At 43.7% G+C, this 26,586-nt stretch overlaps 1 protein-coding gene across 2 annotated transcripts in view; it reads right to left on the bottom strand.

The window, feature by feature from the left end:
* arhgap5 (Rho GTPase activating protein 5) overlaps positions 1 to 26,586 on the bottom strand; it is a 42,564-nt gene that overhangs the window by 12,006 nt on the left and 3,972 nt on the right. The window contains exons 2-3 of one of the 2 annotated variants that reach the window (XM_044047307.1): positions 17,974 to 21,909; positions 15,330 to 15,483 (exon numbers count right to left, since the gene is read on the bottom strand). In XM_044047307.1, the coding sequence (XP_043903242.1) occupies positions 15,330 to 15,483; positions 17,974 to 21,711 (3,892 nt within the window). In that variant the 5' untranslated portion in view covers positions 21,712 to 21,909. The remainder of the gene's footprint in view (positions 1 to 15,329; positions 15,484 to 17,973; positions 21,910 to 26,586) is intronic. The other variant, XM_044047308.1, reaches the window with a different exon arrangement.

A 26,586-nucleotide genomic window follows, 5' to 3' on the forward strand; every position in this document is an offset into this window, starting at 1 on the left:
TGATTCTCTGGGGTTTTTCCTTGTATTTTACGGGAAAGACAAAAATAATCCACTTCATCTTTACTTTTTATATGAACGGAACCCAAATAAAGACATTCACTTATTCATTTGAGAACAAAAACAACATTTTCTTTCTGTTTAAGAGAGACAAAACCCTTTACAACACACACACACACAGTGTGAGAGAATGAGTCACATTTACACAGAGACTTTATTTTTGGTTCTCTAAGTGATGACACGAGGGAGGAGGAGATGAGAGGAGGAAATGACCAGCTGGAGAGGAAGACAGGATGAAAGGGGGAGAAGAGGGAGGAAGATGAGAGGTTGATGGTGGTAGAGAGAGAGAGAGAGAGAGAGAGAGAGAGAGAGAGAATGATAAATAGAGGACGGGAGATGAAGATGAGGCATGACTGAGGAAGATGGGATTAAGGAGAGGATTGAGAGGCAGGAGAAAAAGGGGGACATAGAGATGAAGGGAGGAGAGGATGAAGAGGACAAGGAAAGAGAGAGGACAGAGTCAGCACCTCATGTTGTTCAACAACATGGCCGACTAAACGTCCTCCAGAGACCTTCAACATCATCACTGTGTGTGTGTGTGTGTGTGTGCTGCAGTGAGGTCAGCGTCTCTCAGAAGGACAGAAATGTCCCTCATGTCAGCTGTTAAAGGACTATTGTTAAAGGACTCCCCTTTGTTTTTAACGTCATGATTCACTCAGACATGTACATCATTATTATTATTATAATATATATAATTATAATTAAAACAAATCCCAAAGGCCACAAGTTTCCATTCCAAAAAGATGAAATACAAACATTGAAAACTTTTCAGAAATAACTTCACTTCTACTAAGTTTATATTTTGACCAATGAACCATTCACACCGATTAATTGTCTGTTTTTTCAATAATCGACGATGTTTGAAGGTTAGAAAGTTTGATTATTTTGACACTTTCTAGTTTAAAAAAGCATCAAATGCAAATTTGAGCATAAGTCTTAGTTCGTAAATATCTATATAAGATAAGTCATTTATTATGTTGTAATGTCATTTATTTCTTATCATTAAACTTTTGTATTTTATCAGATAAAGGGTTAAATGGTATTCATTTATGGAAATCAGTGCAGCCCATAATTGATATTCCCTCAGAATCGACTAAGAGAAAAACGTAAACCACTGATTTTGAGTTTTTCCACCGTGTTTAAAAGTCTGCAACTGGAGTGAGACTAAAACAGGAATTTGAAAAATGCAACAAACGGCAGAGATTTCTTGAGTTCAAGGTCGTAGTGATTTCTGCTGTTCAACTGTGGACCAGGTGTTTAACATGACACTGAATATTATACTTCTCTTTCACAAACGTGAAAGAGAAGAAACTCCAGTCACACACACACACACACACAGACACACACAGACAGACAGACGGAGAGAGAGAGTCGAGCTGCTGTTGTTTAACTGGAGCTGGAGGAAACAGTCGTTCACAGCGTTCAACACGACACTGATGGATGAGACGAGCACTCAAAGCTAAAGACGAGGCCACGAGACGCAGCAGAGGACGCCCGTGATACAGGACGTCTCATTAACACACACACACACACATTAGAGTCTAATTCCAAACCATTCTTATGTATATGACCATTTATTTATTTGAATTTACTTACAGCTGAACGTTATTTTGTCCTATAAACCTGTATTTTTCATTGTTCCATTTATTTTAAATCTTAATTATTACCATTAATCTTGTACTTTTATCACCTTTGCTACCCTCCTATTGTGAAGCCAATAAAGGAGGATCTTATCTTATATAATCAATAATACAGGGAGCTCCAGGTTTCTTTTCTTTTTTCTTCTGGCTCCATAATTCATAATCTAGGTGAGATTATTCTCAGTTGGCAGCAAATGAAGATAATTATACTTGATTTTCTATCATTACTGATTTCCATTTTGCCAGAATGAGACGTTTATATTCACATGAGGAGCAGGGTTTTTACAGGAGCCCACAAAGGACAAACTAGACATACTATTACACACACTGCACCTTTAAATGCCAACGTTTGACACTTTCATGACATCACTACTCTTTTCACTTGTGAAGCAGGAGTGAGATGTAAATAAAGATGTTATTGTTATGATTCCGTGTTCATGTGTAGCTTCAGGTGTTAGAACAACACTGAGTGAACAGATGGAAGGAACATTGTTTCACATGTTTCATGGCTGCTGGGTTTTTTTTATTTATTTTTAAACCAATCACATTCTGGTTTGTTATAAATGTCGCCGTCGCTCGCTCACTCAGACGCACGTGTGCGCCTGGCGGCGTCCCGAGAACACGGGGAGAGATAAAAGAGAAGAGCGGGAAGGGCGACATCAGGGCTTTTCAAGGCAAACTCATGGAAGAGTGGACTGCTCAAATACAGCCACAGGACACACACACACACACACGCACACACACACACCACACACACACACACACACTATTAGACCAGATGACTGCCTTGGAGCCAGGTGGCTGAGCACTAGCCTCTCTCACCCTTTTCACTCTTTGCAGAACCTGCCCCAAGACACACACACCCACACACACACACAGTTTGTGTCATGGTAATTCATTTTACACACACACACACACACACTGTCAAAAGAGAGTTGTTGCCCCCTGGCCCGATTCAAACTGTCCTCGTCTGTCCGTCCCTCGCCTTCAGGTTAGTTGCTATTTGACAGAACAGAGACACAGAGACACACACACAGTGTGTAATCTCAGTCCTGTGTCTTTAAATGATTTAAATAACTTGTGTGTCAGTTTTACACATCAGTGATTTTAAAGTGCGTCATCAAATCAACGACATCGATCTCCACGTCACGCGTAGTCTCAGTCAATCCATGGATGGACGGATCAGCCGTTTGCTCCATGACTGTCAGAGAACACTGATCACAGTCTGTCAGACGTGGGAATGATGAGGTTTCAGAGTTGATGCGTTAAACTTCCACACATTCACCGGAAACACCAAGCACAAGTCATCCAGAGGTCACTTTCAAAACCCTCCTCACACACACTCACACACACTCACACAAATACACTTTTTAGTGGGCGAGTTGTCAGAGAGTGATTTGGAAAAACTGCTGAGGCAAACTAATAAAAATGTAAAAAAATAAGACACCGTGTGACCGTTTCTCACACCATCCTCTCTCTCACTCTCCTCCTCCTCCTCCTCTTTCCTGCTCTCTGTGGGGATGATCTGCACACAGCCAGAACAAACACACCAGCAGATATACGTGTGTGTGTGTGTGCATGCGTGCGTGTGTGCGTGCACGAGGGACAAAGAGCAGAGTTTGCTCAGAGGGAGGGGCCATGTGGAGGAGAGATGTTTGAGTTCCTGCTTCATCGACTAGGACAAAAAAAGAGAATGACAGACACTGATGGAAGAAGGAGGAGGAAGAGGAGGAGGAGGAGGAGGAGGGGGCTAACGACTAATGTTCAGCCACAGGCAACACACACACACACACACACACACAGAGTAAAGTATCTCCTGGTGTCTCTGTGACCAAGAAGTCCACAGGGAAGAGTTTGAGACGAGAGGTTAAAGAGCAGGATGTAATGTTCTCTCTGACTCTGTGTGTGTGTGTGTGTGTGTGTGTGTGTGTGTGTGTGTGTGTGTGTGTGTGTGTGTGTGTTCACAGGCGCTTCTCTAACTACCAGAACAACCGCGACAGCCGCCTCAGTGTGACCACACTTACCGCAAATACATCCTGTCTCACACACACACACACACACAGGTTTGTGCAGCTACTCTTCTCAGGACTCTGCATTGACTTTCATTCATTTGCTCAGACAGACTAAACTAAAACAACCTTAATCGTAAGCATTAAAACATTAAAATCATTGAAAACTCAAATCGTCGGCTTAAATTTACAACCACTTCTGCGAAAAATGAGGTTCTGCCTCATTAGGTCCAGGTTTTGGTCTCTATGAGGATGACAGGTCTTTGCAGAAAGAGAGGCGACAAACACACGCAGGTGTCAAATGTATGGCACACCAGAGGGTCCAATATTACATTTCAAATGTTTAAATACACTCAATCTTCCAGGAACATGCCACAAAACTGTCATATTGGAATTCTTTAAAGTATTTTTCAATGACTTGGAGGCAGAATCATCTCTGTTTTATTAATTGTATTGAAAATATGTCTGAGTTTATAGAGCACGGTACAAAATATACATATTCTATTGTTTTAACAGCATATGTGAGTGTGTTGTCCCCCTGTCCTGACCAGAAAGGCACATTTCCTTTACAAACAACAGCATTTCACAACTGTCTTTGGCCCTTGCTAGTTATTTATTCTCTCTCTCTCTCTCTCTATGGAAAAAGGGTGAATGAAGAAGGCTGATGTGATTTTGTCCATTATGCCCTTCCAGGATTTTTACTGATATAAAGTCCTTTAAGTTCTTTACAAAACCAAACAGAACCTCTGACCTTCCAACCATCACAAAACACAAGTATAGTCAACTAAAATCTAATCTGATCACTGAGTTTTATTCCTGTTAAATCAATAAACGCCTGTGGTTTATATGGCCTCATAAAGCTACACACACACACACACACAAGCAGCGTGAAAAGCCTCTCAGCAGGTAGTTTATCACATGTGCTTAAAAGTGGCCGCCGCCCACCTGCCCGCCCGTCACTCACTCATCCTCCACTTCCTCGCTCTAACAGGGAAAACACCAGCGAGTGACTCGTGTGTGAGAAGGTCAAAGGTCACACAGGAGCAGGAACCAATTGGAGGGGAGGAGTGGATTGTTTCATCAGTGCAGACTGTGCCCGCCCACACCCACACCCACACCCACACACACACACACCTGCCGGCGCTAACGTCGCACCAACTCCAGAGTTTCCCTGTGAACGCGTTGGAGTGAGGAAATGTAATTCACCAGTGACCCACGTGTAATTGCAAAAGGTCGAGGCTTTACACTCGCTGACTTCACCTCGCGCTCCAGTGCACAAACACTCGCAAGAAGAAGAAGTGAAAATAAAAGAAGAGGAAAAAACTCAATATGAAGAGAGAAGGTTCTAATCCACACGGAAACATGAAAACCAAGAATAAGAAGCAGCGTTTGTCCTGTTGACGTCTGAGGGGGCGCAAACGATCAGTGTTTCTCAAACCAATATTCATCATGTTCATGATTTCTTTGTTTTGTGGCGCAAAGAAAGAAAGGGCTGTTTCAGCTTCAGTATGTGTGATAGAAACAAAAGGACCATTAGGTTTGTACATTTGGACAAAGACTTTTAAGAGAGCAAAACAAAACGCTCTTATTTTGAAATCCCGGGATATTCAGCGGAGTCAATGAAAACATGTTTAGTCATGTGATTTTCAGACTCTCACAGACCGTCAGCGCTGACAGAACTGTCTTATTACTCCTCGCAGACAGACGGCAACACGGGGAGGTCAAAGGTCAGACGCTCAGACCGGTCCCATCGGACCAAACGGGGAGCGCTGGTCGCTCCGAGCGTCGAGCAGGAAGCTCAGCGTGCGTGTTTCCATTGCGTGTTTCCGCTGACAACGCGCGTGTGTGTGAAAAGGAGAGATCAATATTCAACTTGAACTCACACCGTTTGATTTCCTGCAGCAGCAGCGTGGGGGACGTGCTGACACACAGCTCATTTAACTGATTTCACTCTGCACTCTCAACGGCTACGAGAAATGTGTTTGTTCGTTTTGGGGGGGTTTTTTTTTGGAGAGAAACTATGAATTATTTTGTGTAGAATCCATTTTGACTCGGCGCTGCACTTCACTCCAGAGTCAGGAGTTGTGATCCGACTTCAAAGCAGGCAGCAGGAAATAGCTAATAATCAGCTTTATATGAAGCGGTGGTGGACACGGCTGCTGGGTAATTCTGCAGCTCAGAGCGTCTCAGAAAGAAGCGGCTCTTCAGGGGATTTTTCCTGCAGCTTTAGCGGAAATATTCAGTAAAAACGAGCATCTACGAGAGAAATCATCTCAAATAAGTCGTTAAAAAATGTCTAAGTGTACGAGGAAAACGTGGAACAAATGTTGACAACGGTCTGGTTTAAAGTGTGGTTCGGTTTGATTTCCTTGAAAAGAAAACAGCGTTGGCGTAAACAATGAACAATATCTTTTATAATATTACATTAAATCAAGATTGAACTGTATATAAACTTGTTTAGTGGTTTAATTAGTTGTTAGATTTCAGATTTTGTCTGTTCTATTTATACCTATCATAACCATGTCTTTATATTATTGTGAACTATTAAAAGAAATTATATTATATTATTATTATATTAAAATAATTATCAATTACCAAAGTATTTGACAATTCATTTAGTTGCAGCCCTTTTGCTGAGAGCAAACCAAGTCCAAAATAAAATAAACAACATTTTTTACATTTTCTGACATTTTTTGGACCAAACAAGTATTTGTTAAAATAATCCACAGATGAATCTACTGTAAAAACATCGAGAGTGTATATTTCCACATGGTATCTGGTGTTAAATGGTAGTTCCACAGCTCTATATTTAAGTTACACTGCCTGTGCATCATTACACTTTCTTTAATTCAGCTTCTCTATCCGTATCTTTCATTAAGAACTAATTATCTGAACGTAAAAAAGTGGCATTAAGGGCTGAAACTTAATCTGTTGATGATTTTCTCTTATCAGCGTCTCTCAAACGTGGAAATGATGATGTTCTCAAATGTCTTGTTTTTGTCCACTAACACAAAATAACTCTGCTTGAATGATTTCTTGGTTGTTTGGAGCAAAGAAAGTAGAAAATATTCGCATTTAAGATTTTTTTTTTAAATAAAACACTCGAACCAATGAATTGATGATTAAAACAGTTGCCAATTAATTTAGTAATCGATTCAAAAACCCACAAACTCCACCCATCCATCCTCACATGATACTAAGTGCAGGGAAAGATAACCAATGAGGCCTTCCGAATGCATCAGCATCAAAAAGCCATTTAATCACTGCTCTGCCCTCCTCCCTCCCTCCCTCCCTCCCTCTCCTTCCCGTCCTCCTCCAACCTTCGTGCCAAACATCATTTCATGTCTCTGGAGAGCGGGAAACATTTAATAAAACTTCTCTAATGGAGTTGGGCGGTGGCAAAGAGGCGTGTGGCCTCGCTCACGCTGCTGCTCACAAGAAAAAGAAAGAAAAAGACACAAACCATTGTCCCATTGTGTCTCTTCTCCACATTCTTGGCTTCAGGCCCAGATGTTTGGCGAAAATGAATTTTCAGGGACACGATTTGGTAATTTATTCACTGGCAGGTAAAATAAACAAAGCTTCTCAAGCAGCGACTTTCTCTGCTTCCACATTAGAACATATCAAAGTGAAAGAGGTGTGTGTGTGTGTGTGTTTTAGCCCCTGTGAAATACCAGGATGTCATCAGTTTTAAACTGAATAACTAAAGAAGGAGGGAGGAGGAAGACGGGGGAGCCAGTGCATCATTTAATCTACTTTATTCTCACTTCCTCGCCGCTTTATAGCGTTTTTTACCCGGAAGACAAACAGATCGAATAAAAGAGCGCTTTTATAACTGACTATTTATTTAAATACATGCTGGCATAAAACGCAGTGAACAGCATCAGTGAGCACCTAAAACTTTATTACTCACCTGTGCTGCAGATTCATAAAATGATTTTATGAGGCCGGGTTAAATCAGAGGTTTAACTTAAACGCTAGATTTTTATTCAATATTTAAAATCCATGCCAGCTTCAGTCTACAATATCACATCTTTATCTCACTGTGAGACAGACTTTTCCAACAAGAAACTGAAGTTTGTAAACCACTCACTCTCCCACACCAAAGTCCAGAGAGAAAATCAGTGATTTTAGCTTGTGGGGACACGGGAGCTGCTGGTCTGCTGCTGCCTCGTGTGGTCACTTTGTGTCACTGATGTAAATCAGGATTTCAAATGTTGAACTGACAAAATAAGACATTTGAACTTAGCGATGGAGGCAGCAGTGGATCAGCAACTCCTGTGTGTGTGATGTTAAAATCACTGATTTTCTCTGTGGGCTTTGGTGTCAGAGGTTGTTTTTTTTAGTTTCCTGTCAGAAAAAGTTGTTTTATAGAGAGATGAAGTGAAAAATAGAGCGATATCGTAGACTTAAGATGTATCTAAGGTGTAGGTTATTATTATGCAAATCTTTTGTCAGTAAAATCAGTTTTTACTAGTTGAAGACTCAAAAATCTAAAATTGAGAGATTTCACCTACAAACCTACTGAACGATACCAGCCGATAATCACACTGGTGTCCACTCAGTGTGTGTTTAATAATTATATACAAATATATATATATATATTAATTGTCTATTTTCCTCTAAATGTGAACATAATTGACAAAACTGACATATGCTGTTTTTTACTTCAGGAGGACACATGATGCAGTCAGCACTGAACACGTCAAAACACCTGAACCATAAAATATTTAGATGCCAAAATTCTACAAACCAGGGGTTCTCAATTTCTCCTAAGCACAAGGAGACGCGGGCGACCTCAACAGCTCCTGAAGACATCGCCGTCCGTCTCCTGCTGCTCCCTCTGCCACCTGAGACTGCATTTCCTCCTCTAAAGCAGCCATTAATCAAAAGCCGCAGAGTTCACACTTCACACAGAGGAAAGGTCACGGCGAGCGTGTTCGCTTAAAACTTTAAACAAGTTCCTCACGTCGCCAATTTTCTCTTTTCTCCTCCTCCTTCAGCTCTTCATGGCTTTCACGCGGTTTTCCACATCACTTCTCTCTCAGGAGTATTATCAGGTGTGTGCAGCTCTGACCCGTCACATTCTTATTGCTGGATGCTGGTAGGAGCGGAGTTTCACCCCCCACTGATCTCTCTGTGTTTAACTCTGAGAGCTTAATGTTGAACATACACAGAGGAGACTCGCGCTTGACCTTGTAAAAACCGCGCTCGTCTAAAAGCCTGATCCCCCAGCGGCTGCATTCTGAAGGGAAATGTGAGGTTAGGACCTATCGCTGTGATGTACTGTAAAGACCACACACACACACACACACACACACACACACACACGTGCGCCCAAGGCAGAGGCAGGCTGAGCTCTTCAAAGAAAAACACACACTTTATTTCTGATGCACCACAGCAGGTACATGAACACTGACTGTTTCTCTGCAAAAATGCAAATAAATATAAAAATGTAATTTTTATTAACTCATGGATGTTTCTCCCGATACGTTGTCGTGATTATTTGGGACTTAACATGTCAGAAAAATTCACTTTCCAGGAGAGAGAGGTGATGTTTTTGTTGTTGTTGACTGGGCTGACTGGAAAAACATCCAAGGCTGCAACTAATGATGAGCATTTAATCTAGACAAGGTGATTATTAGTCATTTTGTTGCAGAAACAGTCAGAGAACGCTGAAAAACACCGACTGTGGTCATAATGTGACCAACGTCCACAGAGGAGCAAATAAAATCCAACATATTTACATGTAAGCAGCTAAAGACTGTCTATTAAAAACATAAATAACACAAACACCACAATTAATATCTATGGGAAACTATGGATTTGTGACTCTATGATAAAAGGTCCGTCAGTGTGAACACATGAATCGTATTCGTGAGTGTACGTGACCTTCGCTTAAAACGCCAGCGTGACCTTGGCCGCCAAAAATCAAGGTTAGTGAAGAATCAAAAATGTCGCTTTCAGAGAAACGAGAAGGGAGAAGAAGAAGAAATCACCTGGTTCATTTTCCTTAAATACACAAACCTTCAAGGACGTGAAAAAGCCCCGGGGAGACGTCTCTTAGAGCGGGTTATTATTAGAACGTGGCGACTGTGAGAGAACGCAGTGAAACGACGGTAACAGAACAAACCTTCATTGTCCTTCCTTTATCTCATTTAATCCTTGAACTCATCTTTAACACATTTAACGACAGTAATGCAAACTTAATAAGGAGATTCTCAGACGTGGTTTCGTAGGAAACAGATGGCCCAGTGTGAACACTTTCCCACGGGGTCAGAACATCATGACAAACTCTGATCGCACGAGACATTTAGCAGGAAAAAAGCCAGTGTGTGGAGTTTCTCCTTTTAAATGCCTGTAACTGTTGACACTGGCTTTCAAATCTATTATCAGTATTTGTATTGTTTGTTTTCTGCTCAAGCATCACTGAAATGTTCCAGAGAAGCCGCACTTCATATGAATATTTTGGGGGAAATTGTGCACACAGCAGGCTCGACAGACCTGTAAACGCATTATCATGGCTGTCTGTTTTCACAGCTCGTCTATAAAATGTACACAAATGGGTTGAAAAATAACAACAATAATTGATAATAGTGCTGTTAAAGCACCAGCTCCATAGATTCCTGTCTGCTATTAACCTTCAATTCATGTGACAGTCCTCATTTAGAGTTTAAGTCATGATTACTTTAACGCTTAACAATTCAAACTCTGGTAATAGCCCACATTCAGTGATTCATTTTGCAGATTTCTTCTTTTTTGAATGGCTTAATAACAATTATGGTCCGTTTCTCCCATTTGTGTTTTATGTCTGCAGTGTTTTGAATAAAAACTAATGAACAACTGAATATCAAATGCAGGAAAAAAACTTTTGAATGAAATAATTATGTTTCAGAGCATTTAGCCACACCTTCTGAGAATTAAGTCAGAAAACGTCCACAACCAACGATCAGCCTCTCTGAACTGACTTAGCAGCCCTATTCACAACAGTGTTTACGTTTTCACCGTTTAAATGTGCATTAAAGCTTCCAGGACTGGTGACGCTCCAGTCACACGACACAGACACACACACACAGTCTTATCACTTATCACACACACGACAAATAAAAGGTCACGCGCTCACATCTCCCACTCTCTCCGTCACATTTGCTGCCTCCGTCTCACACATTCACACGTTCATCTCACAAACAGACAGAAGAAGAAAAATAAATCACAGTTTCTTCTTTCCTCACACTCTCACCACAAACAGCCATCATCTTCATCTTCAACATCATCATCATCAGCAGCAGCTTATTACATGTGGTTAAACCCTAACAACCAGCAGTCTGGGTCTCCGCAGCGCCACCTCTCTGTGGCTGTGGTTCACATTTACTGTGAGAATTCTGCAGCAAAAATATCATCAATTCCATCCATTAGTCTACACCAGTAAAACATGATTGGCCATTTTGACGGTGGATGATTTAGTTTGTGCATTTCTGTGATTTCAGCTTCTGACACGTGAATAAAATTTGGATTTCTTTGATCCTCAGTGAGCGTAAAGTGAGTGCGTGTGGTTTGTGGAGATTTGAGGGTGTCGTTCTTTGCAGGGTGTGGGAATGACGGGTCCTTTTATCAACACTCTTTATTTTTGTTAATAAAGTTATGCTTGAAACAAATCAGCCCTAAACACAGAGGATAAAAGTGATATTTTATCTACCAATTCTTTGTTAATGAAAACAATCATGGTTAGTTGCAGCTGTTTTCATGGTCAGTCTATAAAATGTACACAAGTGGGCAACAAAGTAGTGATAATAGTGCTGTTAAAGCACCAGATCAATAGATAATATCAGTTAGTTTAAGAGGTAATGTTAACAGAGCGATTCCCGGCTGCGATAAAGGGGGAGGAGCACTTTAACACTTTGACTCTAACCTCGATTAACGTGACAAGTGTCTGCTTTGGAGTGCAGAAACAACGCTTACACAATAAAGCGGTGATGCTTTAACGATTCCCACGGGAGAGGGACTCTGTCCTGCTCCGCTGCTCAGGGGTCAGAGGTCAGCCACAGCTGCGGCTCCAGATCGGTTTCAGCGGATTCATTTCGCAGCCATTGACCCGGGTGGATCTCGGGAGGATCCAGCCCATTTTTCACCAGACGACAAAGCTACGCAACGAAACAGGACGACCCCCGCGACCTTCACACCTCCGCACCATGAGACAAAACATGTCCTACACACACATTAGACCGTAAACAAGATAATTAAGACACTGGAGGTCAGCTGATTCACGACCGTAGCCAACCCCGTCTTCGTTAGAAGCTCCGCCCCTCTTGTAGAGACACACCAGTTAAAACCACTTTATGTAATTTTTTTGCTTCTTAAATGTCTTCTTTTTTTTTTACTCCCATTCACCATTCTCTGATCTCCCAATTCTTTGATAACGAAATCACGGCCATTGTTCTTTTAAAAACCCATTATCAGTCAACTCCAGTCCACACCACACAAAAACCCCAATCATTGCAAACAGACACACGAGAAAACAACCTAAAAGGCCTCATTAAGTTGTAAAGACTCTTCAGCTGCCTGGATATGAAACACTTTACGCAACAGCAGGCTTTAAGAGAACGCACACGCACGCACGCACACACACACACACGTTTCTCTGCGTCTGGTGAGAAATTATATTCACACACAAAAAAGAAAGAAAGAAGGGAGGGGAAAAGCTCTTAAAATCCACCTAACAGACCGTCTGGACCTCGACAGTTTCCACAGCCGTGGCCATGAAATCTCTGATACACGACTGTCAGCTGGCAGGCACGTCTACACACACACACACACACACACACAGAGCTGGGATTAATCCTAACTTTAGTTGGCAGTCATCAACGAGCTCATGTGGATTATTCGACCCAACATCAAAACATATTCTGAAGGGAATTAACTCACAGCCCTCAGAACGAGAACAAACGCCGCCTTTAAGAAACTGAATTTAGGTAAGACGACAGGAAATAGGGTGAGGAGGAAGAGGGAAAGTCAAGAGCAACCTTTTTTATTTAGATTTCAGCAGGTTAACATCATTTTAGGGCTGCAACTAACTAACAAACTTTCAGCTTTAATGATTTTGTTGTTATACGGATCTGAAAATGGTGAGAATTATTCAAAAAAACAAATTGCGTGTAAATGCTTCATTGATTAATCACTGCAGCCCTAAACACATTTCTACTAATTACAACTTTATTGATGTGTTTTGTATTTTAATTAAACATTTATTTCATTTCTTCCTCAGCTCCTTTATTGTCGTGGTTGTTTACACTGAGGTGTGTGAAAGAATCTGGGCGGTTGAATGGAATGTTTTTATTATTATTTTTCAGTCTTCAGATGCAGTGTTCCCGCGCTCTTTTAAACACCGCGGGCACAAATGTCCTCAAAACAAGGTTTAAAAAACCATGGAGACACCCGGGAAAGAGAAGTGGAACATGTATGCAGAAAACTCATCAAATATTGATTTATGTTTAAAATATTGATTTTCTTCGTTGGATGGATGGAAAAACTTGTCATGTCTGAATGTGCAGAGGACAGAAAAATAAAAATAAACAGGACTCAGAGTCACTCTGGCTCAAGTGTCCACCACAGAGTATAAATATCTATCCAACTAATCCATGACCTCACCGAGGGATTTCTCAAACGCAGGGAGAGGCCGTCTCTTTCACGACAGCCAGGCAGCACGCCAAACGCATTCCCAGCATGCACTGAGGGCCTGTGTCACCAGTTACCAGTAAAACGTGTCCACACAGGCCACTCGTCTTTATTTTAAACCTTTATTCGTCTGAGCGAGTCCGATACAAGCACGAGTACTTTGGGTTATGGTCCATTTAATCCTTTTGTCCACAAAACAAACAAATTTTTCTGAAAAACAGAAATTGACAAGCAAAACTTAAAATGTGCCTCTGTGTTAGAAATAACAGGTTTTTTGTTGTAATTTAATGACTTTAATTAGTAATTTAAGTCACACTGGGCATTTATAGAACCGTCTTCCGTCACCGAAGACACAATAACGTATTTGGGAGTCCCCGTCTCCATAGCAACCAATGTTGCTGAACCACAACAAACTGTATTCACACTGTTGTCTCACGCTGACGTCCTCGCAGTAAAAGTGAATTCAAAATCTCTTCCTCTGCAGTTAGAGTGACAAATTCCATCCAATCCTTCCATGAACAAATAAACAAATAAAGAAATAAATAAAAGACACAAAGAGCAGAGCTTTCCTTCATATCTGCAACAGCTGATATTATATTGAGTTAGTCACAGAGAAAGAGTTACATGTGATCAAATAAAATGTGATTTTATGCGTGTTTTTTAAACATATACTCATAAATCTTAACTAAACGACAGGGAAAATTCGACCAATTTGTTTTGGGGACCCATATAAAAAACTCTCATGAGCCATCTGTAGGTCCTGACCCAGTGTTTGGGAACCACTAGGTGACTGACACCTTTCGCCAAGTGACACAAGACTTAAGGCGGTTTTATCTGTGCTTACAGCCACAATAACACTCTCACGCTATAACAACAATTCGGCAGTGAGTGAGGGGGGTACTAAAGTTCACAGACACAAACTAAATCTAAACACAAACAAAGTCCAACAGAGACACAAGTGAACTGGACCTGTGGACACACATGTGGACGATGTCATTAAAAACCATTGTTTTACAAAGGTCGACGGACAACACTAATGACAAAGGTCCATTCAAACAAGAATCCGCTTATTATCCACATCAGAAGCAGCATTCAGGGACCCGTCTCTGTGACTGTTTACTTGCTCAAATACAGTTTTATATTCAAATACTGTTTTTGGTGCATTTCTGTCACAGCGCCACATACAGGCCGGACATGTGTACTATGGCATCAAGTGTTGTTTCGGGTGATTCTGTGAGAATGAGAGGAAAACGTAAAGAACGAAGAGGGAAAACGTTCCGATCCATATTCACAAAGTCCAGCACAGAACAGGAAGTAGCTGGATCCTCTTGTTAGCAGCTGTGTGATCTTGGATCAGGTATCCACTCTGTGCCCTGGCCCTCTGTGAGACTTCCCCGTCTATAATGTGCTCTTACACAGCCCGACAGGCTCATTTTCTTTTCTCCTTTCTTGTCAACACTTGATTAATGGACGACACGTACTCGCTCTAATCTCCCAGCTTTCATTCCTTAATTAGATTTTTGATCTTGATCGTTTTCCCCCCCCAGCATCTTTTCTGTCGTGGCTCCAGCAGTTCTCTCTGGCAACACATCAAACGCCGCGGCAACACAAGTCATCGATTTAAAATTGACTTGTACTGACTGGCAGGTTGGCAGTGAGCTAACGGAGCAGTGCCGCCTCCTCCTCCTCCACCTCCTCCTCCTCCTACCACTACTGCTATAATCACTAACGTTTCCCACCAAACCCCTCCACCCCATCCTTCTCTTCACTCATTTGGAAAGACATGAAAGGCTTATTGACGGCCAACAGCCACAAATCGTTTGCAGGTATAAACAAAGCAGGTGTACCATGAAAAGATTTACAAAACAGCACCGAGCCCGGTCGCACCTGAACACCCCGGCAGTAAAAACAAACACAACAACAAGGCGGGAGGAAGCTGCCGCTGACTCACCCGTCCGCTCGATGTAGTCGACACATTTCTCGATAAAGAGTGGGATGGGTCGATCCAGGGTCACCAGGTTCTGCAGAGGGACGCCAAAGTAGTTGCTCTCCCAGGTTCTCCTGGTCGGAGGGTACAGAGGCTTCGGGGGCTTCGAGGATCTCTGCTAAAAAAAAAAAAAGAGAGAGAGAAGGTGGATACGAGAGAATGAAGAGAGGGAGATGAGATGTTTATATAACCAGGAGTGACTGTGACAGGAAGTAGAGGAACCATGGACACAAACGTATCACAGGCAAGGAGCAACTGTGCCGACGACGGACGGACGTTTTGGAGAATTCATTTCCCCAACATCACATCGTCATTTCTCGCTCTCTCGCTTTTAACTTTACTCGCTTGCTGTTCTGCACAGACTCTCACGTGAACAGTGGAGAGAGAGAGAGAGAGAGAGAGAGAGAGAGAGAGAGAGAGAGACACAGCGGACGCAGGGCCTGAAACAGCAGGTGGCGTCGTAACAAACAAGGGAGACATTTACCTAAACATCAACTTCACTTCTTTCAAGTACAAAATCCAAGCACTTTCAATAACCCTTGTGTCCATTCAGGATGATTTTCAAAAACTGAAAGAAGGAGAAGAGAGAAGTTGGAACAGTGAAATGCAGCATCGCAGGAGTAGAGAAAGTAAAGCAGATGTCCTGACCGGAGACACGAAGTTGATGAAGTTGAAGAAAAATAAAACTTTTAGAGAGAGAAAAGAGCACGAGGAGAGAGAGAGAGAGACGAGTGAAAATGATAAAAGACAAGAGGGAGAACAGAGGTGGAGGAGGAGGGAGGGCGATGAGGGGGCAGATCATATCAGGAGGAGGCGGAGATTTTGGGAATAGATCAGACAGGAAAGTTGGCGATGTAAGGGAGGAGCGAGGGGAACAAGCAGAGGGAGCCTCGTGTGTGGGAAGACAACAAGAAAGGCGGCGACGGCGACAAAACCGTTATTCATGAACGATGAGTAACGAGGTGCTGAGGTGGCGTTTGATTTCCCACACTCCTCCGCTCTTCAAAAGAGTTGTCATGCCGACAACGGTTGCGGGCGCTCCGGCTCGTCTAATTGGCCGGGAACGGCGACTTAAACACCTTCCATTTTGTACCTCGGGGCTCTCCGTTCGCTCTCCTCTCACTGATAATCACAGACACTTTCAATGTTTCCACAATGACCTGCATTCATTTAAGACCGCAGGCTGTTTCTCCACTGATTTACACACGATTATCTGATGCGTGCCAGCGTGCCAGCGTGACGTGTGTGTGTGTGTGTTTGTTGGCCTGCATCATTTTCTGCATGATTCTTTGTGTCCATGTAAAGGCGGCAAACACGTCGTAATGAAGAGCAGATGTCGCCGTCGCTTTAAACTGCAGCTCCACTTTGACACAACGTAAATACAGAAGAAACCATTTTGAGTAGAGAAGTGAATGAAAATGGAGGTGAGTTTTAAATTACACTTCACATTGTGCCCCAGTGGAGTCCAACATGGTCGGACCTGCAAGTGATTTGTGAGGAATTTGGTTCTCTGCTGGATGATTGCATTTAATGTATGGGTGTGTTTCACCGAGCGCTTCACGCCAACGCGGAGCTTTGTGTCATTCCTCTTTCAGCGTGCGTGTTTACGTTCGAGTCGAGAGCGCGCAGTATCAGAGTGGAATATTTATTTATTTATATTTATAGTTTTCCTTCCTTTACACGCGTGCTTGTGTGTGTGTGTGTTAAAGTTTGTTCAATGTTAAAGCTGCAGTAAGATTGACAGAACATTCAAATAATGACAGTTTGGGATCATTAGGGCTGCAACAACAACAACAATCTATTAACGGATTATTAAATTGATTTCTTAATTCATAATTTGAAACAAGTTTTTCTGTTTTTTCAGCTTCTTAAAAAGGTGAATATTTTCTGGTTTTCGAGCGTAGGAAAATAGTTGCGGCCCTGTCATTTAGTGTACCATTTGTTATTTTTAAACCTTTATATATTTTATCAGCTGGTGAGAGACTTCTAAAGAACCATCAAAAAACCCACATTGTTTGACCTTTACATCTCTCCCACACAAACAATTTTTTAAGGTTTCTTTGCAGCGTTTTTTATTTATTATTATTATAAGTTTATTATGGGATTACTGATGATCCATAATGCCAGAAATAAATCCTGCCTACTGTACCTTTAATGGTATACTGCTTGTGTGTTATTTGCGATATCTGATCATGTTTTCTCTTAAAGGAGACTGTAAAGGCTGTGCTGATGCTCAGCAGCCTCAGATGAGCTTTTTAAAACAAAAGCATCTCATTCCAGATGCAGCCTGAAATCTTAGATTACACAGGCGGTCTTTAATGGCGCATCTTTAATAAAACTTTATTTCTTTCCTCCAGCCTGTGTGGCGTAAAAAAGCCGCGATCAATCAATTATCAAATGCTTTCTTTACTCTCCTCACCAAAAGTCCCGGGGCTTTTAAAAACAGAAACTGGCTCACATCAGTCACCCTGTCTCCCACTCACACAGTCTTCTGTTCTCCCTCATATTCCATGCAGTGAAGCGCCGTCTTTCAGTCACTCACAAGAAGGAAAGCTTTGACTCACACTTTACTTTCAAACATTTCATAAAGTTCTTAAAAAGGACTCACCTTCTTTGGTTCCTTTGGTGTCTTGGGCGTCTTCTTCTTCTTCATCTTCTTGTCCTCCTGCTCAGGGTCGGAGGTGATGGCAGGGTTGTCTATGCCACCCTTCCAGGGGTCAGCAGGTGAGAGCAGCGGGTCCTCCTCGCTGCCCCGGTGGGCTCTTCCCTTTTTCTTTTTCTGCGTGGCGGGACCAGAATCCTCCCCATCGCTGTCCGAGTGGAAGCGTCTCTGGTAGGCCTTTGTCCTGCTGAAGAGGATTTTAGAGCGATGTTTGTATTTTGACGGCCGCCTCCCGGCCGCCTGAGTCTTCCTGTCGTATCCGTTCTCCTCCTCTCCCACGCCGTGGAGACCGTGCAAGCCGCCGAAGGAGTTTCTGATTTTGACCAGGCGGCTGTGCGCGTCATCGGGCACGGCATATATGTCCTCATTGTGGAAGCCTCTGGACCTGAGCAGGGTGTCCACGGGGTCTGCATAGTTGTCCGACGGTTCCACGTCCTCCGCGTGCGTCGTCGGGCCGCGCGCCATCCTGCGATTACTCCGCATGCCAGCCTCGATGGTTTTCAGTAAGTTGGGGTCCAGCTTTTTTACATTGGGTTTAGGGAGAACTGGTTTGGGCCGGACAGGCGGAGGCACTTTGTGGTTGCGTTCATGGTCTCCCACGGGTGTGCTATGGACCGGATACTCGTTTCCCTCGAGGTCGATTCGGTACTTGGCGCGCTCGCTGGGTGTGGGGAGAAGCTGAACATCGTCACCTATCGGACTGTAAGGAGGCGGGGCTTCATTATCATCATCAGACTCTGGGTAGTAGGTGTTGTAGGCGGGGGAGTGGCTATGAGGCGAGGTGGGGAAGACGTCTTCACTGGCGCCAGTGGTGCACTCTCGCGACGAGCTGTCAAACAGGAAGGAGCTCTCGATGCTCGGCTTCTTCTCCAGCACTTCGTTGAAGAAGGGAGTGAAAACCTCCGTCTGCCGGTGATACTGCGACAGCGAGTACAGCGCCGTAAACTTGGCGGCGATCTCTGTGGCGATGTGCTCGCCCTCCGTCATCAGCTCCTTGATGGCGTCGTTTTCAAAGAAGTCCGCCTGGCTGTCTGTGATCGCCACCATCTGGACGGGGATTACGTCCTGGACCTCGGCTAAAAACGCCCGCAGGGTCGCCATGGACGCCTTGCGCTTGGCAGAGTAGACCAGAATGTAGCCGTGCACCAGTTCATCTTTGCGAACGCCGATGGCAGAGTGATAAGAGAGGACAGTGACCTGGATCCTCCTCCGGCTGTCGCCAATGATCTTGTCCAGTATGAGGGTGTTGCTCTGGCCCGGCTGTCCGGCGCTACAGCAGTGAGAGTCCAGGAAAGGCGAGAGGATGAGGTCGACACTGAAAGGATCCCAGCACATGGCACACATGACTATCCTGAGGTCAGTCTCTGACATGTCTTTGATGGAAGGCAGAGGAGCCAAGACGTCAAAATTATGCTTCAGCCCATCCAGGACTGCTCGCAGACCCTGCTTCACTTGGAACTCTGTGAATTTACGTGGAAACGCCCCAGAGGGAATGTCCACAAAGGTGCACTGCAGCTTGTTTGCCAGCTGCTGCCCCTGGTGTCGAAGGATGGGGATGTTCTTGCAAACGCTGTCCCTCTGGTTTGCCAGGATGAGAATGAACGGCAGCGGCTGAGCAAATCTATCTCTCCGACTCTGCGCTATCTCCGCTCGGATCCTTCCTATGCAATCTCCGATACAGTTGAGCGACTCGATGGAGTTGAAGACACAGAAGCAGCCGTGCGGCTTGAAGGTGGTGATCCACGTGTGGCTGAAGAGCAGAGTGGAGTTGACGTCCACGGGTAGAAGCTCCAGTTCATAAATTTTACCATCAAGCGTGTACTCGTCGTCTGTGGACTGAGCTCGGATCTCATTGGCTAGCTCCTGTGAGAGACCCTCCCTTCCCAGGAGGCAGAGGTTGATCTTATCGACGTTGGCACTGTTGTAGTAGAGATTAGAGCGTCCGTGGTCAAGCTGCACCAGCCTGTTTGCCAACACCTGCTCCACTTTCAGATCGACACAGTTCTGCCCACTCAGGCACGTTTCCTTAGTGGGATGGTAAACAAAGCCGATGTGTTTGAGGAGGAGTGACTCTCTATCTGGGGCAAGCTTCTGCAGGGCTCTGTATCTGGGCTCCTCATTCAGCACACTGTGAATCTCGCTCATCTTGTCGCAGCTGGGGGTGGCGTTCAGATCCAAGTCGTAGAAAAGCTCGGCGTGCTCAAAAAGCATTTCCTGAAAATCCTCTTTAGCCCTTTCAACTATTTCCTGCTGATGTCTGCAGTAAACATCCCTCCTATCTGATTCTGTGATGTACTTGTAGGCCTCGTCCTCCATGACAAAGCACATGACTTCCTCCCAAGGCTGCCCCGCACTGATAAAATGGACCCTGTCCAGTGTCTTCTTGAACCTCTCCTTCATCTCCACCCTCCTCTTCTCCGACAGCAGATGCTGGACGTGGCTGCGGTAAATCCTCTCGCCGTCAAACGTGTCGAGGAGGTCGAAGGGTATCCTGCGGTCGCTGTTGTCGACGTGGTCCGTCTCATCCCAGGGCGTGTGCTCCAGAATCACAAACCAGTACTGGAAATCAGGCCGGTTCCGGATGACACTCTGCGCCTCGGGCCAGGTGAGGTGTTCCACCTCGTCGAGGTTATTGAGGATGTTGTTGAGGGTTTTAGGCAGCGTCGTCAGGTACTCCTCCCTCCTCCTCCTAATGTGCTCCTGTTTCAGTTGTGCAATGTGCTTTGAGAACATGCTGCGTGCTTTCCTTGAGCCCTCCAGAGTGATGAACTCATCATAGTCGGGTTGGCCCTTCATATTACTGACCACCGTTTTCCACGTGGTGTGGTAATCTCTTACTGTGTGCAACATCAATTTGTCAAATCTATCCGTTACTGAGGCAACAAGCTGCCGTTGGACTTTATAAGCCTCTAGATATGGCACAGTTTTTGGTTTCCCTCGCGCTTTATCCAGCTGCTGGATGAGAGTGTTGAAGCAGAGCTCCACGTTGATGTTGGAGCGCGACGACGTCTCAATGAGCAACAGGTTTTTCTTGCTGGCGACAAAGTTCTGCAGGTCCCTAAGGTGCTGGTCCACGCACTCGTCACATTTGGTGGCGGCGACGACGATGGGTTTCTTCGACTTCACAATCTGAGAGTAGAGACTGTTCACGAACTTCATCTGGTCGTCAAACTTCCTATTGCAACCCTTGCTGACGTCGACGCAGAGCACAAAACTGTCAATGTTCAGCTTCCCGTCGGGCATCTGCTTCTGGTCAAAGTCCTGCTCCAGGCCCAGCTGGTCAGTGCAGATGTACATAAGCTTCTCTGCCGACTGCAGCTTCGTTGCTGCCGCACGTTTGCTGTACGGCTGCAGGTTTGTACTCCGGTGCGGGAGAAACGTCTGGTCGTCGATGAACTCCGTCTGCTCTATGATTTGGATTTTACAGTCCAACCCATCGTCCCCTCGATGGGGCACGTCCCCCCAGTAGAGGAAGTGGTCATTGTTGACCACGCGTCCACCAAAGTCTATTGTGCTCAGCACTGAGGTGTGCTCCGAGTAGTAGCTGTCCGCATCGGGGCGCACATACCGATTGCAGAGGCAGGACTTGCCCACGCCACAGTTCCCCTTATCTTTCTCGGTCCCCGAGAGACCGACCACGCTGACGGCGAATGTCGGGGGCCGCGCATCCTTGTTTTTGGCCATTATTTCCCCCCACTCATCGCTAACTTGGTGACTTCCAGGAAAAAGAAAAAAAAACAGATCAAGATATCATTCCAGTTGTGCTGGTCAGAGGTGCAGAGGCACGGTCATTCTGATTTTCCAGTAGCAGTAGTGAATTCCTCTCCGTCTCTCTCTCGTTACATTGGGGTAGCGCAGCCGTCTTCTCCTTTCATCACCTGCCTGCAAGACACGGAATTCATAATTAGAGGAAAGATAGATAAAGACAAAGCAAACAACAACAACATATTTGCACTGATTTGTCCTCAGAGCACCTCAAGTCTCCTTATCACAAATAATATAATTAGATTCTTGTTTCCCCTCAGGGACACGAGTGCAAAAAAGTGATTGAAAACAACCAATCAGACATGTTAATCTGGAGGTATCAGAGAGAATTAAGACAAAAGGAACATTATCACACTCATGCAGGACAAAATAATCTCTACTTAATGTTTAAAAGCTTTTGAAATGCCTCACATGAAGGAATATTAATGTGCACAAATCCTGCAACACTTTCACCGTGGCTTTATAATGTAAAACTGATTTTACAAATTCCTTTGTGTGGAAAAAAGTGAAGGCTTAATTTGAGAAAAGAAAGGCCTTTTGATGAAATAAAAGCCAGAGTGTGACAGAACAACTTATATGAAAGAAAGGAAGCATAATTCAATCTGGGACCGCGGCGCTGCAATGTCACTTTTTACCCTCGCAGAGAAAAAAAGAGTGCTTTCAACCAATTTGTGCCGAGGCAGGATAAAAATGGCACGCAACTGCAGCCCCTTTGACAGCCACTGACCTAGAAATGATCTGCTCCGCAGTGAGAAGAAAACGGCGAAAATAAATGGGTTTACAGATTTGTAATCATCACAGGCACAAGCTCGCACTGCATGATTACGGCTAAATACATAACCCTGCCTTCCCCGATGTTTTTGACTTGATTAAACGTCTGGATTTCTGCTGGTGGCCTTTTCAAGACGAACAACCGGGTGAGATTTTAACGTTTGGCAGCTGACAGACGGAGCCAAAATGTCACAACTGCCTCCACGTAATTGACTGTGCAACCTTTGCTGTCGGCATTATCTGTAACTGTCACAGTCAAATACGCCTGAACCTTAGCATGACCCGAGTGGAGGCTGATAACAACATGATAAGCGCGGAGAAGATTGCACTCGCTGTTGTGTTTTTACAGTGCGATGGCAATCGTCCACGACGCCTGCATGAGCTGGATCTGCTAACTGCAGCATGATGGCACGCCGAGCCTGAGAAAGTGCACTGCGGGAGGAATCCAGTCCACGCGCACTCACCAATGAGTTTCCCCCCGCCGCACTGTTTATACAAGTCAAGGTGATGATGTCACCGACTCAAGGTTTCCCCCCCCCTTCAAGTTATCTACAGCAATCTACAGAAACAAACATGAAACACTCAGGGGAAATTGAAGCGGCTGAAAAAAAGAGAGGATACGTGAATGTTATTACACATTCTAACGTGATTTTGACCAGTGAGAATGTGTTTAACTAGCGTTCAATTTGCCGTCAACGCGGCTGATATGTGAGGCTGCAACGACTGCTCAATAAATAACAGATGACTAAATAAATCAGTGTTTATTTAAATGTGAATATTTTCTGGTTTCTTTGCTCCATATGAATCATTTTTGCTTTATGGACAAAAACAAGACATTTGACAATGTCGTCATACGACCCAAAAATATATTTATTAATGATTGAAAAAGATAGTCAACAGATCAATCAATAATGAAAATAATAGTATGTTGCAGCCGGGGTTTTTTCAGTGGGAGTGAAAGACATGCTAATTTCTTCTTCATTTTTGGCAGCAGTGCAAATTCATGCATCATTTCTGGCACAATACAGTGACGACATTCATTTTCCACCTCACAGCAAAGACATTTATAATAAGCAATCCTTACTTTTCTATAGCGTGGGACACTGCTCGATATATTTTGCTTAATCTAATTTAGTGGCACCTTAAAATGGTTAATTCCCCAGTGTTTAAATGAGAGAAAGAGAGAGAGAAGACATAAATACGCTCGCTTTCCTCTTGGTCTGACTGGTTTTGTTTCTGGCACACTGGGACAGAAAAACCACACTGGCACAGGGAACGGTGTTAATCGTCTATTCCGCGTCTTAACACAGATTCACAAATTCAGAGTATAGCCACTGATTTCAGTGTGAAACAGGCTTTAGGAAACAAATACAACACGAGAAAGGAACCTGGACTGAGACATACACATGTGTACCAGGTTACATTTAAAATGATGCCAAATCCATAATCTGGATCAGATCTGGATTAAGTTTAGTCTGATAGCAGAGTGTGTGATCTTGCACACACATACCTGATTTTGATTAGTTCTTACAGAGATTTTGTTTTAAAACAAGACAAAAAATTAAAAGGCAAGAATTATAAAATGAAAGACAGATTCTGAGTCTCATAAGTGTGGCTTTATGCACATTTCACATTCATGTTGACATCAGCGGGTAGATTCTTAGCAAAATAAAAGACCAAACGTACAGATAAACCCATGACACCAGAATCTCCTTGGCGGCAGTAATAAAAAGTTTATTGTCAAACCGACTGTTTGTATAAGAGCTGTTTGTGTTCAGCTTTAGTGTCCTGTGAGCTGATCCAGGGTTTGAACACCTTACATCAGGAGCTTCATGCCCCTCAGACACACCCAGGACATGAGATGACGTCAGGGAACAAACAGAGCAGCAGGTCCTTCAGGTTTTTAAACTCAGCCTAAGCACAAGCCCCCACAGCAGCTCCTGTGACACACCTGACGACAGCAGTGTATCAGAGCTCATGAGCACACGGTTTGACTGTACACGAGCTCGCCGAGCTCACGCGGTACAGCGCCGTAAAACTATTTTTACAGCTTTATGCAAATTCTGGTTTTATAACTCTGGATCAACCAACCCACGATGAACAAGAGTTAAAACAAGAAAGTGAGCAAATCCTCATAAACATGTGGAATCCTGACTTGGAGACCGACTAAAACCATCAATTACAAAAACCTGGAATCTATTAATTTCCCGCTGATGGAGTAACCAGCGGATCATTACAGGCCAACATTCCTCCCCCGACACCAAACCACTCTCCCCAAATCCCCCAACATCTGCTTTGCAACATTCACGTGGTCAATAATAATATAGAAGACGAGATGAGACGCATGGACGTAAACAGAACAGTGCTGTTAACTGTGTACAGTAAACACCTGCACGCTCCGTCTCACTGCTGCAAACCTTCAGAGCCCCCAACACCATGCTAACAGCTAAAAGTAGGCCCGTGCATCACGATTAGTCTATACACTGAGAGGCTGCGGGGAGGATTAAGGTATCACTTGGCAAGCTGGTTTTAGAGATGACTAAACACTGTTAAGCCCTAAAACACGGCCGAACACAGAGCCGAGGCTGGAGAAGCTTTCAGAGCTGCAGCGGCTGCATTCACCGACAAAACCAACAACAACAACAACAACAACTAATGTCTGTTTTTACAGTCAGAATCACAAAGTGAAGCTCCAGCAGAGAACAGCATCCATCCCAGGAGAGAGCATGGACTCCAGACATGATCATTGTCATTTAAATTCACACGGTCATTTCAAGATGTTTCAGTGAAACACGGAGTAAACAGCTGTACATTTGTCCGTCTGTTAACAACTTCACGGAACAATGTGAATTATTTTGATTGGTAGGTGATCCCTGAAGTATGTTCCTGTTAAATTTGGGGAAGAATCTGCTCACTGATGATGTCACAAAAAGCCCATTTCTTATTAATGGTCAAAACTGTGAGAAAAAGAAAAACATGTCTTTAGTCTGTGTACACAGGATTAGCGGATAACAGATAATAGATTTACTTAGCATGGGAGGTCCTAATTTCACATTTAAAGGAGACATATTATACCCTATTTCCCCAATTAAAATAGTTCCCTGGTGTCCTAATGAACATGGCAGTGACATGCTTTGGTCAAAATACCATAAGGATGAAGCATCATAGCAGTTCAATAACCCTGCTAAACCTGCCCCTTTCAGAACGCTTGGTTTTGTGCACGGTCCCTTTACTGATCCACCGCTGATCGCTGCATAAACTGGCACTGTATGTGACTGTATCAGACTGAGTCTGTGCTCCGGTCATGGAGGACGTACTGAACAAATATGTTTAATTAGGACGTGTCAAAATGGTCAGTTATGAGCTCTATTTGACCTTTTCTTAAAAATGTGTGTTTGTACGTCGGTGAAATACGGTCGCTAACTAAATACGGTGAACGCTGGCCGCAGTTTGATGTGAAGTGGTGCGAACACACGTTTGCTGACTTTATCCGGCACATTAGCTTCATATATAAAATCCTCTGTAAAACACTGTGCTCCACTGTGCTCCACTATACTTACACTAAGGGGGACCACGAAAACATGACTAATATTCTTTTTCCACACTTTGGCGACTGGTAGGGCCTCCAGAGTCCCACATACAAGTATTAAAATGATTAAAAAGTTGATTTTGCATAATATGTCCCCTTTAAAAGGGACATCTGGCATCGCAAAACAAAACTCAAGATGGTAACGGCTATAAGCAGGATAAGTTTTCAAACCAGTGGTAACTATTTTGCCAGGACAGTAACGCAACCCACAGGCTGGGTGAAAATAAACCACCATGGTTGGATTGTGTAAATACTATCAGCGGTTACAGTTCAACAAGAGTTAATAAAGAGGAAGAAGTGGAAGTAAAGGTGTTGTTAAAGGTGAGTCAGAATGTGCTGATGATAATTCATGAGGTGTGTGTGTGTGTGTGTTCATTGGGCTGGTTAATAACATTTGTCCATTACTGTAATGATAATTAAGGCTAACAACTTCC

Source organism: Solea senegalensis, linkage group LG16, assembly GCF_019176455.1.
Source record: "Solea senegalensis isolate Sse05_10M linkage group LG16, IFAPA_SoseM_1, whole genome shotgun sequence".
NCBI lineage: Eukaryota > Metazoa > Chordata > Actinopteri > Pleuronectiformes > Soleidae > Solea > Solea senegalensis.